Source organism: Pecten maximus, chromosome 7 (assembly GCF_902652985.1).
Source record: "Pecten maximus chromosome 7, xPecMax1.1, whole genome shotgun sequence".
NCBI classification, from domain to species: domain Eukaryota; kingdom Metazoa; phylum Mollusca; class Bivalvia; order Pectinida; family Pectinidae; genus Pecten; species Pecten maximus.
Genome location: NC_047021.1, coordinates 34,870,458 through 34,891,074, shown reverse-complemented (window position 1 = coordinate 34,891,074; position 20,617 = coordinate 34,870,458). Strand labels below are relative to the sequence as shown.

General features: G+C 35.3%; 1 protein-coding gene across 3 annotated transcripts in view; it reads right to left on the bottom strand.

The window, feature by feature from the left end:
- Positions 1 to 20,617, bottom strand: part of LOC117330677 (suppressor of tumorigenicity 7 protein homolog) — a 70,221-nt gene that overhangs the window by 18,650 nt on the left and 30,954 nt on the right. For all 3 annotated transcript variants that reach the window (XM_033889117.1, XM_033889118.1, XM_033889119.1), the window contains exons 3-10: positions 15,059 to 15,233; positions 12,990 to 13,160; positions 12,296 to 12,374; positions 11,915 to 11,969; positions 11,485 to 11,584; positions 8,198 to 8,295; positions 5,348 to 5,462; positions 2,320 to 2,392 (exon numbers count right to left, since the gene is read on the bottom strand). In XM_033889117.1, coding sequence (XP_033745008.1) covers positions 2,320 to 2,392; positions 5,348 to 5,462; positions 8,198 to 8,295; positions 11,485 to 11,584; positions 11,915 to 11,969; positions 12,296 to 12,374; positions 12,990 to 13,160; positions 15,059 to 15,233 — 866 coding nt within the window. The remainder of the gene's footprint in view (positions 1 to 2,319; positions 2,393 to 5,347; positions 5,463 to 8,197; positions 8,296 to 11,484; positions 11,585 to 11,914; positions 11,970 to 12,295; positions 12,375 to 12,989; positions 13,161 to 15,058; positions 15,234 to 20,617) is intronic.

Sequence of the window (20,617 nt, the reverse complement as noted above, 5' to 3'; positions counted from 1 at the left end):
CATTTCATTGAGGTCCTTCATTTTATGACAGAAAATGTAATTTGTCTTTGAACTATCTTTGAATTCACAGACCACATATTGAAACCAAGAGCAACTTTTCCAATCTGTGTATTTGTGTCTCTGTGTAATTACATGTATGGAACACTGAACGACATATTCAAGGTTACAGACCAAGACGCAATGTGTTTCGAGGTCAAAAGTACATTCATAAAAGCCTTTTTTAAAGACTAGATGTACCCAGAACAAAAACCCATAACCCCACAAAAGCTCCTAATAACTCCTCCAACTTGCAGTAGATACAAAGCACATGCAATTATTCATTACAAATTAAGGTTAACAAAATTTACGAATATTGTACACTATTGATTATCCTCAGTCTAGAGATTAGATACGGTAACAAAATCTTATAGAAATTGAGATATTACAGGATGACAGCTCAGACCGAGATAAAACAACTTCAAACACATAAAGATAATAGATTCATTTTCTCCTACATAATTTATCAAATTATTCCATCCAAAATTTATGAACAATTATCATTTCCCCAATTTTTAACGTGATAAAATCAATAATCTCCCCTGTGGGTTATGTATAATTAAGATGTCATTTTGTTTCATATATTGTCTACTGGTAATTAGCGACAGATTAAACAAGACTGAAATGTCTAGTACAGGATAGTATGTGAATCTTCCTCATCTCATGTAAGGGAATCTAGTGTTACATCTATAAGCCTTATTTCCCGATCTCATGTAAAGGAATCTAGTGTTACATCTATAAGCCTTATTTCCCGATCTCATGTAAGGGAATCTAGTGTTACATCTATAAGCCTTATTTCCTGATCTCATGTAAAGGAATCTAGTGTTACATCTATAAACCTTATTTCCCGATCTGATGTAAAGGAATCTAGTGTTACATCTATAAACCTTATTTCCTCATCTCATGTAAAGGAATCTAGTGTTACATCTATAAGCCTTATTTCCCATATCATGTTAGGGAATCTAGTGTTACATCTATAAGCCTTATTTCCCGATCTCATGTAACGGCATCTAGTGTTACATCTATAAGCCTTATTTCCCGATCTCATGTAACGGAATCTAGTGTTACATCTATAAACCTTATTTCCTGATCTCATGTACAGGAATCTAGTGTTACATCTATAAGCCTTATAACACTTTGTAGTAAACATAAGTTATATCTTATCCTTCAACTTAAAAGGAGAACCAAACACTAGACTGGATTTAACTACTAATGGATGAATATGATATAGCATGTGTTCTCAAAACTTCCAGCTGAACTTTCTAGTAATGAGGAAGATACAGTGAGTGATAGTCCATGAACTCATACAGTGTGATCTGAACAATATTGTCTCTTCCATGAACTAATAAAGTATCTGAACCATATTGTCTCTTCTATGAACTATTACAGTATCTGAACCATATTGTCTACTTCCATGAACCAATACAGTATAACCTGAACCATATTGTCTACTTCCATGAACTAATACAGTATGATCTGAACCATATTGTGTACTTCAATGAATTAATATATATACAGTGTGATCTGAACTATATTGTCTACATTCAAGAAATAGGCTGTACAATTCGAACCAGAGTCAACTTCCATGAACTAATACAGTATGATCTGAACATGATCTGAACCCCCACCCCCCAACCCCAACCCCACCCCCTAAAAATTGTCTACATTCAATAACAAAAGACTGTACAATGCAAACCAGAGTCAACTTCCATGAACTAATAACCATAGCTTTCATAATTCATTAGTTTGATGCATGATACATGCACCTCGCCATTTCACATTTAACATTCCCAGGAGAAAGTAATGATGAAAGAGATCTTGTACAGTCTGGCTTTTATTGAAATGAGTATGGATAACTTTGTAAAATAAGGTATATCAGGCAATTTAATAATGACTAACACATGAAATGATAAAAATATGTAATTTGATTAAAACTGAAGTGAAACACTGACACAACCTGTATATTGATTTTCCTTTAGCTTCCCACTTCATTTTACCCCATATCCTTGATTCTACATATTAACCCTCCAACCCACCTAGAATGTAAACTTTATTTATTCTAGCTACAACCCACTGAAAAGAAGTTATACCAACATTTTTTTAGTCACTCTTGTTGCCCCTCCCTCTAACAACCATTTGATACCCCCTTCCTCCTTTTGGCCACCCCCTCTATTGAATCTCCTGTTCACCACTTCATCATGCATTCTAAACTCTCCCTACACCTTCTATCTCAGTCTGTATGACCTTGTACAATGACCTTGAGAGGTCAGCTGAGGTACTTACTTGTCAGCTACTGCCCTGGCTTTTAGTAGTGCTGCTGTGTAACATATAGTGGCTGACTTTGGTAAACTGATATCTACAATGAATAACATAAAAAGGATTAATTAAGTTGACATCCATATAGAAATCTATCAGTGATAAATCAAATAACATAGTTAAGGCTGTATGTAATTACACATTAATTTTCTATATCAGAGATTAGGTGGTCTCCCTTAAGGGAGCATGCTACCTTACCCATCCTATTTGTGATTTGTGTTGGAGTGGTCTCCCTTAAGATGCTACATGACTGACAACAAGCTAGTAAACATGATTGAGTGAAAAACTGTTATTTATGTTCATACAACACCAAAACCTACATACTTTTACACCATTACCACCCTCCGACCTTTTGAGTCAATTTTTTTTAAGTGAATAAATAATCATCGTGCTCGGCCTCTATATTTGGTACACTACTTTCGGTCTTATTAGCAATGTTTTTTCCAGAATGCTGTTTTTTCTCTCATTTTTGTGTGTGTTTTATGTTGGGATTATCTCCCTTAAGGAAACATGCTAATCTTACATATCATACACTTGATTAGTGTTTGATCCCCTTTAGGAAACATACTTTACATATTTAATATTACCACATATATAATTTTTTTACGTCAAGTTCATTCCTTTATTCTAGTTTTCTACCTACATTTTTAGCTCTCATAACTCTGAACACACTGGGCACAATTATACTTCACTAGTCATAAACTCGAATTTTCTAAATGCATCATTTTTTGAAATTTGAAATTGTAAAAGTTTTTTGATGGGTATTCTTCTTCTGAAGATGAAAATCCAAAATCCAAACCCCGTATTCACACAAGATAAAGCGTTTACAACAGTAGAATTGGTTTTGTCAGAGGTGATTATAAACTGAACTACAAAAATATTCCTGCTGAAAATTCTATCAATTTCCTGCTTAGCAAATAAAGCTTTTAATCTACGAGATAAATATATATATGAATCGATAAAAATAACATGAATATACATCTGATTGACAGAAACTTCTGTTTCAATAACTAATCCTGGTTTTCTTACATTTTTCGTGTTTCCATAACAAATAAGTTCTAGATCGAAGTACATGTTTTTGTATCACACCTCAGCCCTTATCCACAAAAATCAATACACCGGTATCTACATTGCTACTAAAAGCATTGTCCAACAACAGTATGAGGAGCAGTTACGTAAAAGACGGCAGCAAAGCTCCTCTGGGCCAACTGGTTACAGTCAAGCTTGTATGTCTGCAGTGAATATTTTATGATTTGTCAAATTATCGTCGCCGAAGTGCAACAAAACGCAGTATTAACTGCACCACTGAATATGACATTTAGGATTTCCTTCCCCTTCAAACACTGGCTACATCACAATACATGTATTGATTTCCAACCCCCCCCCCCCCCCCCCCCCCCCCCCCCTTTTTTTTTTAATAAAATCTCCTGAGAAAGATGCAATGCAGCAATGTAGGAATAAATAATGACATTTTGGTGCTAGCAGCTATATATACATAGAAATTGTATTGAAAGGTCTATCAATACTTTGTATTAAATTCTGGGTTTCTATTGAAAAGTATACAATGCAGATGGACGGTACAAACATACAGATGTTTTTTTTTATTTGTATAACCAGATTACATGAACGAGACACGGACAGTTATATACATGTAATCCAGTATAACATTGATCACAAAGATTCAATTTTCTTTTTCAAGTGAAAACTGAGTACTGCCACTACAATGGACACGACTGGTATTATGTGATTATGGGCGGATGACTTTTCAATCTTGTGAAGAAAATTTCATCTGAGAGCCACCATTAAATCCATAAAAGGTAAAAAGTGATCTTGGACAAAACATGTTATTCTGAAGCTTATTTCAACAAGGCAAGTTTACAGATCCCAGTCTGACTATCTTTCTCTTTTTATTTTCTCTTTCTTTCCCTTTTTCTTTTCTTTTTGACACTGACTTCTAATTCAGTATAGGATCCCAATCTGACTCTCTTTCCCTTTTTATTTTCTCTTTCTTTCTCTTTTTACTTTCTCTTTGACACTGACTTCTAATTCAGTATAAGATCCCAGCCTGACTGTCCTTCTCTTTCCCTTTTTATTTTCTCTGTCATTGACTTATAATTCAGTATAAGATACCAACCTGACTCTCTTTCCCTTTTTATTTTCTCTTTCTTTCTCTTTTTATTTTCTCTTTCTTTCCCTTTTTATTTTCTCTTTGACACTGACTTCTAATTCAGTATAAGATACCAACCTGACTGTCCTTCTCTTTCCCTTTTTATTTTCTCTTTGACACTGACTTCTAATTCAGTATAAGATACCAACCTGACTGTCCTTCTCTTTCCCTTTTTATTTTCTCTCCGTCATTGACTTCTAATTCAGTATAAGATGCCAGCCTGACTGTCGTTCTCTTTCCCTTTTTATTTTCTCTATCTTTCCCTTTTTATTTTCTCTTTCTTTCCCTTTTTATTTTCTCTCTGTTATTGACTTCTAATTCTGTATAAGTGAAAGTTGGAATGTTGGCCCTGGACTTATTGTAGGATAAATATGGTACAGTGGAAAACATGAAAATTATGAAAATAAGCATGTTTCTTCTCCCTCAGAAAGAGGCCCCTGAGCTTTTTACAGGATAACTATAGTAAATAAGAGATGTTTTTCTCCCCAGAAAGAGTAGTATATTGGTCTGTATAACTTTGTGCTGCAATGTTAAGTGTGCAAATGTGAAAATAAGTAGTTTTTCCTCTCTCTGGAAAGAATAGTGTGTTGGCCCCTAGGTTTATTACAGGATAACTGTATGTGGAGATGTGTAAAGTGTGCAGCTATGGCAATAAGCACGTTTTCTCCCTCCAGAAAGCATAGTGTGTTTGTAACTGGGATAATTATGAGATAAAACTGTGCTGCAATGTATAGTGTGAAAATGATATTTTTTCTCCCCCAGAAAGAAAAGCGGACAGATTTACTGGATCCCGTTTAGTTACGTGTCAATGGTACATTAAGTACTCACCATCATATTTTGCTAATACAGCCTGAACATCTGCATAGGCCTGTAGCTCTAGTAACGCATCTATCAGATTCTCATGGATGTTGAATAAATTCAACATGGGAAATTCTTTCATAAGCTGAAAAACATGAAAATGAAATAAATTTAGTGATAAATTCACAGAATCAATGCATCTGCATAGAACACCAGTCCATACTGTAAATTGGAATATTTTGGCTGTGGTTATATTTTTGTGTATTTGGCGCCTAGCATTAAAGTGCCAAAATTTAACACACACTATCATATAACACAGTCAGTATCAAAATCTTGAATATTCTACACACAGTTTTCTAGCATGGTAGTAAGTTAATGTGGATTTCTTTCTGTGAAAACAGAGCAGAGGTTATTTCATCATGTGAAAACAGAGCAGAGGTTATTTCATCATGTGAAAACAGAGCAGAGGTTATTTCATCATGTGAAAACAGAGCAGAGGTTTTTTCACCATGTGAAAACAGAGCAGAGGTTATTTCATCATGTGAAAACAGAGCAGAGGTTTTTTCACCATGTGAAAACAAGAGTAAAAGAGGTTTTTTCATCATGTGGAAACAGAGCAGAGGTTTTTTCAGCAATGTGTTTGCATCAAACTGTGCCATTTTGGCCTTCTTCAATTATGGTATGGTTGGTAGATTTGTGTTCATAACGCTTGTAGTTGTGAATGTTTGTTTTGAATGTTGTTTAAGAAGACATGAGTACTACTTGTACAGTTCATTATCATCTGGTCAATCGGCCAAAACGAAACAATATATACACGTAGCCTAGGTATGCCGACACTTGCCCTGCAATGGCTATCTAAATTGACTGTGTATATGAAAAGATATGTTAGAATTAATCACTTGTTTGTATTCTAAACAAAAATGGAAGACGGGTTGGTAAATTATATGGGTCACTGTATTTCACAAGGTTGATGGAAATGCCACCAAAATTTGCTGAGACAAAATATCTCATTTTATGATACATGTATCTATTTATAGATATTATTTGTGATGAATCAAAATTCACTAATAAGCATATCCCTGATAAACAAATTTTTACCAGTGATAAGTATGTACCAAGTAATAATCCAACCCTGATTCATTGGTTTTCACCAACAACAGAACATACTGGTCAGATACTAGAAATACACTGGTCAGATACTAGAAATACACTGGTCAGATACTAGAAATACACTGGTCAGATACTAAAAATACACTGGTCAGTTACTAGACATACACTGGTCAGTTACTAGACATACACTGGTTAGATACTAGACATACACTGGTCAGATACTAGAAATACACCAGTTAGATATTAGAAATACACTGGTCAGTTACTAGAAATACACTGGTCAGATACTAGAAATACACTGGTCAGATACTAAAAATGCACTGGTCAGTTACTAGACATACACTGGTCAGATACTAGACATACACCAGTTAGATATTAGAAATACACTGGTCAGTTACTAGACATACACTGGTCAGATGCTAGAAATACACTGGTCAGTTACTAAACATACACTGCTCAGATACTAGAAATACACTGGTCAGATGTTAGAAATACACTGGTCAGTTACTAGACATACACTGGTCAGATACTAGAAATACACTGGTCAGTTACTAGACATACACTGGTCAGTTACTAGAAATACACTGGTCAGATACTAGAAATACACTGGTCAGATATTAGAAATACACTGGTCAGTTACTAGAAATACACTGGTCAGATACTAGAAATACACTGGTCAGTTACTAGAAATACACTGGTCAGTTACTAGAAAAAAAAATAAAAAACCAATACTTTGAAGACAAGATAACTAATCCATATTGGTAGCCTTGGAGTTTAAAGATGAAGAAAGATCAGCATCAAGTTTTAGAACAAAAGAAAACTTGAATCCAATTACAGCTGCTGGATAGGTAACCTATTGTTATATATCTAATTTAATCAACAGAGAGACAGGGTAATACAGAAAGTCCTGCTTCTGTACCAAAAGATGAAGTTATGGGTGAGACATTCCAAGTTAGGTAAAGAAAAAAAAAATCATAAAAAACAACATAAATGCAAATTTGTGATGAGATCATGAACAACAGACTTGGTTTTTGTACATTTGCAGTACATGGAGATGTAGGAGGAGGGATCAATATAAGCCAAGCTGTTTCCCGTTTAGATTGACTGTACAGGTAGTCAGACCACACGCACGTCTCTAGTCTTATTGAATCAGGTGATGATTTTCTCCTGTTTTGTGTAGGTAGCAATAAATCACTCTGGGGTCAGTCACATAAATGCATACATTATCATCTCAACATCACCTGCATCCATTATCAAACATTTAAGTTCACCTAAAAATAATCAGATTACATTTCTTACATTTCCTATTTACTGTATTTACATAATGGGAACAACCTCTAACAAGTGCATCCCAAGGGATTGTTTTTCGGAGAAGAGGTTTAGTAGGCTTAAAAAGCTTTGGTTGGTTTATTTTGTTATTAATAGCTAGGGTCATTGAAGGACATGTCAGTTTTTACGAGGTGGAGGAAAGCATGAGTACCTGGAGAAAAACCACTGGCCACTTGGTTTTGAAGTCGCACCCCAGAGGTGGAGGGCTAGTGATAAAGTATCGGGACACCTTAACCACACAGCCAAGAATGTTTGAAAAGCGAGAAAGTTCAAAGCTACACTAACTTCAGTGAAATTTCAAAATAATTATTTATGAGATGCATAGTGATTTTTTTATTTTCAATTTTATTTCTTTTTTAACTACATACAATAACAGTAATTCAATTAATATTACTGAATAAAAAAAAAGAAGATACAGAATGGTTAAGCTTCAAAACCTACCTCTCTCATCATCTTGACCGCTTCTCTTGTTCGACCAAGCTTTCTGGCACACATAGCTAGTCTTCTTTTTATATATACTATCACATTTGTGTCCCGCCCTACGAAAATAAAACAACATGTTTTTAGCACCTTCAATATCTCATCAGGGAATATAGGACTAGAGCAATAACCATTATCTATGGCAATAGCAGTGCATGTTAAATTACCTTCAACAATCATTTTTTACTAATCTGCTGGGCATGGAAATATACGTGGTTCGTGGACAAATTTCTTTGTATTTATTGACCCATACATGCTGGTTAATACACACAAAGGTACACATAGAAGGGTGGTGGTATAGAAAATCTGTAATTATGCACGTGCCAAGAAAGCAAAAGCTTTGATCTGCAGTTTCATATTTTTTTTCAAAATAACAACTTCAATTTTCCCTTCCAATTAATTTTTGCTCAACACAAAATTAATATAATCAGTCATAATTTTTAAATATCCTCATTTTCACTGCACACAATTAATTTACTCAACTCTGGTAGCTTTTCACAATTGTGAACATCTCTCTTGCAATGTTTTATTTTTAGATACAATTTATCATCTTGTGGCCCTATTAATTATTTAACAGGAATTATGTAGACCTGTTACCACGACGACTAGCTCTACACTATCTGTCATACTGCTAATGAAACAAAATGACGTCAGTAAGCTTGTAGCTTTGCAATATCGTTTACAGCCTTTCTTCTCAACTAGTACAGCTGTTGCACTGGTAACTGTGAGTATAAATTAAATCATTTCCTAATTGGTCCAATCCAGTGAAGAAAGCAAAGAGAATTATTCATATTTCCGTGCACAGTCACATAAGAATGACTATATGTACCATATATATCTGCTAATGACCCCATGTCTGGTAATAAGCCCATCCATGTCTACACTGATATAACTACTGTATTTATCTGACAATAGGACCATGTCTGGTAATAAGCCCACCAATGTCGACTACACGGATGTATTTATCTGACAGTAAGCCCATGTCTGGTAATAAGTACTGTATTTATCTGACAATAAGCCCATGTCTGGTAATAAGCCCATCCATGTCTACACAGATGTATTTATCTGACAGTAAGCCCATGTCTGGTAATAAGCCCATCCATGTCTACACTGATATAACTACTGTATTTATCTGACAATAGGACCATGTCTGGTAATAAGCCCATCCATGTCTACACTGACGTAAGTACTGTATTTATCTGACAGTAAGCCCATGTCTGACAATAAGCCCATGTCTGGTAATAAGCCCAACCATGTCTACATTGATATAAGTACTGTATATATCTGACAATAAGCCCATGTCTGGTATAATAGGCCCACCCATGTCTACACTGATATAAGTACTGTATTTATCTGACAGTAAGCCCATGTCTGGTAATAAACCAACCCATGTCTACACTGATGTAAGTACTGTATTTATCTGACAATAAGCCCATGTCTGGTTATAAGCCCATCCATATCTACACTGATGTAAGTACTGTATTTATCGCAATAATTAAGCCAGTGTCTGGTAATAAACCCATCCATGTCTACACTGATATAAGTACGGTGTTTATCTGACAATAAGCCCATGTCTGGTAATAAACCAACCCATGTCTACACTGATATAAGTACGGTGTTTATCTGACAATAAGCCCATGTCTGGTAATAAGCCCAACTCATGTCTACACTGATATAAGTACTGTATTTATCTCACAATAAGCCCATGTCTGGTTATAAGCCCATCCATATCTACACTGATGTAAGTACTGTATTTATCTGACAATAAGCCCATGTCTGGTAATAAGCCCAACCCATGTCTACACTGATATAAGTACTGTATTTATCTCACAATAAGCCCATGTCTGGTAATAAGCCCATCCATGTCTACACTGATATAAGTACGGTGTTTATCTGACAGTAAGCCCATGTCTGGTAATAAGCCCGTCCATGTCTACACTGATATAAGTACTGTATTTATCTGACAATAAGCCCATGTCTGGTAATAAGCCCGTCCATGTCTACACTGATATAAGTACTGTATTTATCTCACAATAAGCCCATGTCTGGTAATAAGCCCGTCCATGTCTACACTGATATAAGTACTGTATTTATCTGACAATAAGCCCATGTCTGGTAATAAACCCACCCATGTCTACAATGATGTATTTATCTGACAATATGCCCATGTCTGGTAATAAGCCCACCAATGTCTACACTGATATAAGTACTGTATTTATCTGACAATAAGCACATGTCTGGTAATAAGCCCACCCGTGTCTACACTGATGTTCTTATCTGACAATAAGCCCATGTCTGGTAATAAGCCCATCCATGTCTACACTGATATAAGTACTGTATTTATCTGACAATAAGCCCATGCCACACATATTTTTTGCAGTTAAGTAAAACTGTTAACAAAAAGCAAACTCCCTACTTCGAGTAAAGTTTGCGACCAGGGCTTATTACAATATAACCACAGTAACAGAGCCCCATGTGGTTCGTTTCCTCAATCCATGTTCTAGATAGAAATTAAATTATAATTCTGCAATACATGAATTAGCTATTCTTAAATCCTGTTTCAGACTTAGTTAAAATTGAAAAGGTGCAAAAATAATGGAGGAATAAAAATCTTTTAGTTAGATTATAGGCTGGATAAGTCGTATCAGACCTCAAATTATGGAAGTCAAGGACAAGGCAACCACGATTCTTACAATAACAACACATGCTCGAGGACATGTTGGAAATGTGATCTCAGACATGCCAGTCCTCAAGGATTAAAATTGTCATATGGTCATAGACATCGGAGAACTAATTATACTGTTTGATAAAATCAATAAAGCTGATGAAGGAAATCAGATACTGGAGTGGTCACCTTGTATTTCAATTCGGTGTCAAGATTCAGGTTTCCTGGTCAGGTCTTCATGTGATCAGAAAAAAAAGTAGGGCAGAAATACTGGAAATGCAGTGTCTCCTGCGTTATTCAGATTTGTTAAAAACAGACTACTGTAAACGTGGCTATTGTCGCGGGTGCTTAATTTCGCGATTTCGATACGTAAACTATACGCGTGGGGGTAATTTTCGTGATCTACCCACCTTCATTTTTAGTTCGAGTATACTCAAGTTAATATCAAAATAATACATAAGGGGGAAATTTTCGCAATAAAAAGGGATCAGCATAATTAGCGTAATTTTCCCCCTCGCGTAAATTTCCACATTTACAGTACCTAAAGACCTGGGATAGTGAGATGTGGTATATGGTAACTTACGATGCGTGGACTCGTGTTGTGAACTCTGATGTTGTGTTTGTTGAGATTTTCTGTAGTTCACTTCCGCAGCTTTATATGCTTGTTTGAACATTTTCTCTGCCTGCAATATAAACAAATACCAAACCACTGAGAAGTACGCTGGAGTGCATCCACACAGCAACAGTGGCTAACAGATAGGGATCACTACCTACTTCATTCAACAAGTCAAAAGTAATCATATTTAACATCAATATATCAGAATTACTTGGAATTTTCAAAAAATAATTTTAATACAAGTCATAAAGTCTAGATGTTACAGGTTTATTTTGTTTTGTTTTTTTTGTTTTTTTGTTTTTGTTTTTATGTTCAATTATTCAAAAACATTTATGACTTTGACATAAATGTGAGAAATAGTAGTGTTTTAAGAGTAAGGGAATGAAAAGATTCTTACATCTGCTATTGTGCTTGTGTCCTCTTCTGCCAGGAGTATAATTGCTGTAGGACACCTGAAACATCAAAATAGGAATCATGTGTGATCATGTATGAAAATACATATCATGTACAAAAAATTATTCTAAGCAAACGGAATGTTTCTTCAATCATCATTGAACTTAATCATGCACTCTATAAAAATAAATGAGCGTTCCATTACTACTTGTTTTCTTTCAGTCAAGATTTAATGGGATCAACACATGTTTGACCCTATGACCTCTACCTTCCCATGCCACTCTGGTCAGAAGCTTGATCCTCCCCCTCTACATCAGAATTGCCCTTTGACCCCTCCCTGAGGAAGATGTCAGTAGGGGGCATTTGGTATAATCATTATACTTACTCTGGGTTTTTCTCTGCTGCGTCTTTAGCAGCCTTTATCCTTGACTGTGGATTCCTTTCTCGCCAAGCTCTCTGCATCACTACAACCACAACAAACTCATTATCAAACTGTACACACTTCAGGAAACCTTTATATGAGATTGTCTGTTATATCTAAAATATATATCATTAAATATCTAATTCTGAGTCAGTCCAATGTTGTGTACTTAATCCATATATTACATATCAAAACTATTTAATCTAGATTCAGAATACATAACTCTCAAATCCTTCAGTTTGATTATTGAATCATATAATACAACCAGATAGACCGTAAGATACTATTGAGAACCTACGAACTTGACCATGCGATACCACTGCATGAGAATGAATAACCTTGACAATAAGATACTATTAAGAACAATTGACCTTGACCATAAAATACCACTGTGTGAGATTGAATGACCTTGATCAAAAGATACCACTGCATGAGAATGAATGACCTTGACCATAAGATACAACTGCATGAGAAGGAAATACCTTGACTATATGATACCAGTAAGAACAATTGACCTTGATCATGAGATAAAATTGAGAAAGAATGACCTTGACTGCAATATATACTGCTAATTATATTTGACCTTGACAATAAAGTACTACATGGAACCAAAATAAGATGGATTGACATAAGTTTCGCCACAAAGTCATTATCTTACCTTCATACTCAGGTTTGCCAGCATCTGCCTCACAAGTGAAGAAAGTTTGATGGTCCTGAGCAGACAGATTCATATCGTAGTAGGTAAGTGGGTCCTTGCCCTTTGCCCATGTGTACCGCTGATACTCAGAACCACGAAACAGATTTAATGGATTTCTCCACACCTTGCATTCTGAAATAGGAAATCTCTAGGTCACATATATCTGTTACATTTGGAGACAGTTGAATTCCCATCAATTGTAGTACTATGTTTATTAACCAAAGTAGCATTTTTTCATCGAGAAATTTAACCCTTTACCTTAAAAACAAAGAATTACATATAACAGTAATCCCCTAGCATTGGAGATTAATTGGAAATATAACAAGTGTATGAAGTTAAATGATAATTAGTTACTAAATAATGTTGGTAGAATTAAGACATTGAAAATTCGATTTGAAATAAAGCCTAAAAGGTGAACAAATTTCTCACCCTTGGTGGTCAGGTTGATACACAAACTCTCATGAACCAGTACGTACTGTATATCAATTCAAGCTATTTATGTAGGATTTTTGGGGACAATAACAGGCCCCTTTCCCAAACCAGCAAAAAAAAAAAAAAGGCTCTTGCAGTATCACGACAATCAGAGCCAAAATGAGTATGTCACTATAGGGTATGCAGAGGCAGAGGCCAATCCCCTCAACAACTTGTCATGAAGGAAATTGAACGGTTCATGTAATTGGTGTTCTACTTTTGTAAAGTACAGAACACATCAATTTGTACCTCAGAATCCACAATAATGAAATATTTTTAAGACTACCCTACAAGTTCAATATAATTATACACCTAGGACATCCAATTACAAGTCTGCATCTCAATAGAGTCTTTGCAAGTAATTTAAGTACTCAATCAAATTATTTCTTTATATATTCCTGGATAGCAAAATATTATGATGTATGGATGCTTTAATAATTTTTTATCAAAATTGTCAAAATTTGCAACTACAGACTTAATCACCAGCACAGAATGTCATTCTAAACACATACCGTTACAAGAATTGATAAATTATATTTTCAAACCTAAGGATTCACACAATATCTGAATGTTAAATGAAGCACATAAAACAGTATCATAAAAATCTGTCGGAATTTACATCTCCCAGCCATTTTTCTTCATTGGTGCAAGCTTAGCACCGAATCATATGAAATTCCTATTCTGCAATCGGATTTGATTTGAGGCCTCTAGGACTGATGGTGGGCAATGTCTCAGAGGTGAGACAGCATGGAGGAATTGGGAATAACAGATGTAATATACAATATCTGTCATACCCAGGTGGAATAATAATGTCCATCTGATTGTGACAGTCTAATGAGTTGATGTATCATAATGGGCCTGACATTACACAGATAATTTACTCTACAGAATATCAGTATCAGCAGCCGAATCAATCTATCTGCCACTAACCAGAGCTCCCCGCCAGAATCAGTTTTTTCATACAATGACCCGAGGAATCTCCTTATAATTACTAGTCCTCCAAGATCAACCTTTTCATACCTTTTTCCCAAAAAGATAAGTATAATTACAATTATTTAAGGATCAGCCTAGCCTCTGTTTTCTTTTTTTTTATTAAACCTATCATCCATCTGTCTGTCAACAAATCGGTCAATAGGTTTTGCTGAGTTCACTCATGGGTAGCAAATGGATGCTGATATTGTGTACCAAAACCCTTCAGGGATAAATCATAACTGCTGTGAACTAGTAATTAGAAAATGAAATATTTTTTCTCCATTATTTGAAAGTTGCTTTTACTTCATTTCCATGAAAGCAGGAATAAGACATACATGTTTCACAAGCATTCAATGGTTTGCTTATGATATAACCAACCCCAGGAAACAAAACTGCCTATCTACAAGGCACAGGACATTTTTTTCCTTTTGAGATAATTTTTTTACAATATAATATCAGATCTATAGGAAGTGTTTCTATAGAAAAATACTACTACAGGATAAAAGCACCCCTCAGGCATTGATTTTTGGCATTTAAAACATTTTTTTTTTATCAAATATACATTGTATAACTATGTAAAAACTTACCAGGTACTGTCTGTTGGTGTGTGGTGTTGTTGCCAGTGTTGTTGACGTTGTTTGTGTTGTTGTTGTCGTTGCTGGCACCCTCTGTCCCACCGCCCAGCAGCGGAGATATATGGTTCAGTGACACCTGCTCGATAAAGGACGTCCCATACTTTTTGAAGTACCACCATTCAAATATCTGAAAGAAAAAAAATATTTTTTTTTACAAATGTTAAAGGAGGGGTTTGAAGGAGAGATTTTGTTCTCTGAAACAGATGTATAAATAATTGTCAGGTGGCACTGTGGCAACATTCTTGCCTTTCACCTAGGTGTCCGGGGTTCGATTCCCTGATTGCATAGGAAAATGTATGCCCATGATCACCTGCCCATCCACATTTGTTATCTCTGGGTACTCCAGTTTCCTCCTACAATAAGACCCCCTAATGCACTTCAAACAGGGCAAACGAGAGTGACTGATATAAAAGCTGATATGACTTGCTTTGCAATTGTTGTAAAATAGATAAAGTGGAAATGATATGTCACATATATGGGTGATGTAATGATGTAATGATGAACATAGACAGGTGGAAATGATGTAATGATGTAATGATGAACATAGACAGGTGGAAGTGATGTAATGATGTAATGATGAACATAGACAGGTGGAAATGATGTAATGATGTAATGATGTACATAGACAGGTGGAAATGATGTAATGATGTAATGATGAACATAGACAGGTGGAAATGATGTAATGATGTAATGATGAACATAGACAGGTTGAAGTCATGTAATGATGTAATGATGAACATAGACAGGTGGAAATGATGTAATGATGTAATGATGAACATAGACAGGTTGAAGTCATGTAATGATGTAATGATGAACATAGACAGGTGGAAGTGATGTAATGATGTAATGATGAACATAGACAGGTGGAAGTGATGTAATGATGAACATAGACAGGTCGAAGTGATGTAATGATGTAATGATGAACATAGACAGGTGGACCTGATGTAATGATGTAATGATGAACTTAGACAGGTTGAAGTGATGTAATGATGAACTTAGACAGGTTGAAGTGATGTAATGATGAACATAGACAGGTGGACCTGATGTAATGATGTAATGATGAACTTAGACAGGTTGAAGTGATGTAATGATGAACATAGACAGGTCGAAGTGATGTAATTATGAACATAGACAGGTGGACCTGATGTAATGAAGAGAGATCTGTTTGTTTGTTTTTTTCTTTTTTGCCTCGTGAACAGCCAAGCCGTTTTGAAATGAGGTCTCCTTCTAGTAGTTGGTGACTACCTCAAAGAACAACATATGGGAGGCCTATTGCATGCCATTCAGAGAAATTAAGGTAAAGTGCTTTGTCCAAGTACATAACCATGATAGCACAGACTGGCCCATTTCCTAGCTTTCCGAAAAACACAAACCGACATTGGCAGGGAGATAATGTCAAACGAATCACCTTGGATCTTAACTTAAGAATATGTTGCATGCGCTTTAATGGAATGAGCTATCGTGGTCCCCGTTGATGATCGAGGAAAGGTGGAAGTGTTGTAATGATGAACAAAGACAAGCAAAAAATTACGTAGAAATAATGGTGACAAGTGTACATGCAGAAGTTCATAAACGCATGAATATATTAGAGAGTTGATGTAATATACAGACTCAAGTAAAAAAAAAATCTCTTAAAGCATTTAAAAATCAGTTTTTTTCGTCAATGACTAAATACGGAAATGTGGTATCTATTGATTTTGAGAGCCACAAACAGAAACAAGATATTCCTTTGATCATGAACTACTAAATATTGTATTGCATTCAATATGCTTCTGTTTACAGAAATATTAATGAGGTTTCAGTTTCATGTACAAGTGGTCATGAACAACCTGAACAAGAGCTCTCTGACTGGATCTAAATTCAAAATCAGTTTTTTTTAAATGTAGGTCAAAGGTTACAGTGAAGGTCTGCAGGTCCGCAAGGTCTAGATCTTATGACAAGGAACACACATCAATTATATATATAAAGATCTATTAACAGTTACATGTAACATACTGTGGCCAAGATTGAAGTTTTTAAAAGTAGGTCAAAGGTCAAGGTCAGCAGGTTCGCAAATGTACCTTGATACATAGTTTATATGGACATCCCTCATGTTCCATGTCTACCCTCTGCATGACCTTGATATACAGTATATATGGACATTCCAAATATCACAGGTCCCCTCTCTATATATGACAAAGATATACAGTATATATGGACATACCAAATATCCCAGGTCTCCTCTCTATATGACAAAGATATACAGTATATATGGACATACCAAATATCCCAGGTCTCCTCTCTATATGACAAAGATATACAGTATATATGGACATCCCAAATATCCCAGGTCTCCTCTCTATATGACAAAGATATACAGTATATATGGACAACCCAAATATCCCAGGTCTCCTCTCTATATGACAAAGATATACAGTATATATGGACAACCCAAATATCTCAGGTCTCCTCTCTATATGACAAAGATATACAGTATATATGGACATACCAAATATCCAGGTCTCCTCTCTATATATGACAAAGATATACAGTATATATGGACAACCCAAATATCCCAGGTCTCCTCTCTCTATATGACAAAGATATACAGTATATATGGACAACCCAAATATCCCAGGTCTCCTCTCTATATGACAAAGATATACAGTATATATGGACATACCAAATATCTCAGGTCTCCTCTCTATATGACAAAGATATACAGTATATATGGACAACCCAAATATCCCATGTCTCCTCTCTATATGACAAAGATATACAGTATATATGGACAACCCAAATATCCCAGGTCTCCTCTCTATATGACAAAGATATACAGTATATATGGACAACCCAAATATCCCAGGTCTCCTCTCTATATGACAAAGATATACAGTTTATCTATGGACATCCCAAATATCTCAGGTCTCCTCTCTATATGACAAAGATATACAGTATATATGGACATCCCAAATATCCCAGGTCTCCTCTCTCTATATGACAAAGATATACAGTTTATCTATGGACATCCCAAATATCTCAGGTCTCCTCTCTATATGACAAAGATATACAGTATATATGGACATCCCAAATATCCCAGGTCTCCTCTCTATATGACAAAGATATACAGTATATATGGACATCCCAAATATCTCAGGTCTCCTCTCTATATGACAAAGATATACAGTATATATGGACAACCCAAATATCCCAGGTCTCCTCTCTATATGACAAAGATATACAGTATATATGGACAACCCAAATATCTCAGGTCTCCTCTCTATATGACAAAGATATACAGTATATATGGACAACCCAAATATCCCAGGTCTCCTCTCTATATGACAAAGATATACAGTATATATGGACATACCAAATATCCCAGGTCTCCTCTCTATATGACAAAGATATACAGTATATATGGACAACCCAAATATCCCAGGTCTCCTCTCTATATGACAAAGATATACAGTATATATGGACATACCAAATATCCCAGGTCTCCTCTCTATATGACAAAGATATACAGTTTATCTATGGACATCCCAAATAGCCCCTCTAAATGACTTCTAAATGTTGCAGTTAACCAGCATCTCTGTATAAACCCAGAGGTAAGTGTGTAGAGAATTCCAAATTACCTACAGTACTAGTGGTATTGATCGGATTTACCGCCATTTTAGATAGTAAAGATGAGGTGTGAATGTGCCAATCTAGATGAGATTACACTAAAACTGACAGAAATTTCTCCCTGAACACTAATGGCTACAGGTCCATTTTAGATAGGCCCTCTTGTGCATTGAAATATGAGACATACCGTTCACTATCTATTACACATTAACGCTCAGCTAAATGACATAGTTTTGCATTTTACAGTAAAAATTTCAGTCATAAATGCAAAAATAGAAATAAACCTTCAATAAGTTCTAATCGGGGACTGATTACATAAGTCTGTCGAACTGCCCCAGCAGTCTATAAAATGAAGTTAATAAAAACTGCAATGTTTTCCATAATTCAGTACGGACACCTTAACACCAAATCGGATCAAAATTGGACACCTTAATTTTAACCAATCAAAAGCCAGTAAATGTCAACCATTTTGTCCAATCAGAACACAGCCAACAGCATTGTGTTTCTGGTGTCAAATATACCTACCTACAAATTTTCATCAAAATCAGATGATATCTAAATTTCCTTCCCTCTGGGTTCACCAGTAAGAGACTAATAATTATGATACAACAGTAGCAATCATCTTCTAAAAGCTGCGAGACTTGGAATTGACAGACCAGTTTTATATGCACTTATTATTGTTAGTCAAGAACAACTGAACATGTCTGGTCAGTTTATGTAAATCTAGATACCAAGGACAATATTCAAATCAATATTTATGTATCAAAGAAATCTCCACAGACTTGCTGACCTAAATGTGTTTGTGTGAAGCCCTGAATCTGGTATCGGGACAGACAAGGATCTCGCAGACAAGAAAACGGCCTGTTCCAGCACCAATGTCCATTATGGCCGTGGCATCAAATCATTTCATATAGAACATCACGATTATTGATGGACAGGAATCTGATATAGACATCATGTATGTTATATAATATTGACAGACAAGGATCTTAGAGAAAACATCTTGTATATTATTGAACTGTCACAAACAAAAATCAGGCATGTTATATGACATTTTAATATTGTACATGCATGTTCCAAGCTAAGAAAAGGAACTTGGACAAAAAGATATTAATATAATATTGCAAAGGTCTGGCATGTGATATTTCTTACAAAGCATTGGAAACTGTGACAGACAAGGGTTTATGGCAAAGATCTGGCGTGTTGTATCATTATGAACTATATGACAGAGAAAGGATTTGACAAAGATCTGGCATGTTATAGAGATCATGAACTACGACAAAGAAAGGATTGGATAAATATCTGGCATGTTGTAACATTATGAATTATGACAGAGAAAGGATTAGACAAATATCTGACATGTTGTAGCATTATGAATTATGACACAGAAAGGATTAGACAAAGATCTGACATGTTGTAGCATTATGAACTATGACAGAGAAAGGATTAGATAAATATCTGACATGTTGTAGCATTATGAACTATGACAGATCTAGAAAGGATTAGACAAAGATCTGACATGTTATATAGAGATCATAAACTATCAAGACAATGGATCATGACCCTTGAACAGGCATCCTACATGCATATGTTACAAAACGATTATTGATGGATAAGATTTCGGACAAGCACTTATATGTTGCAAAATCATCATTGTTGTTGAAAAATATCTCAAAAAAATTGTGAACATCAATTGCAAGTATCCATGTTATAATAATACCATACCTTCTGCTAAGAACTAGCATCATTGCAGTTTTTGTGTGTCTGTCTATATGCCACACAATTTGTATTAGGAAGGTGCAATGTTAGTTAAGGAACTGTTCATGATCAACATGCAAGTTATTCTCCACCAGGAGACATAATCTCAAGTATTTGTAACTGAAATGATATTTCATGATACAACAG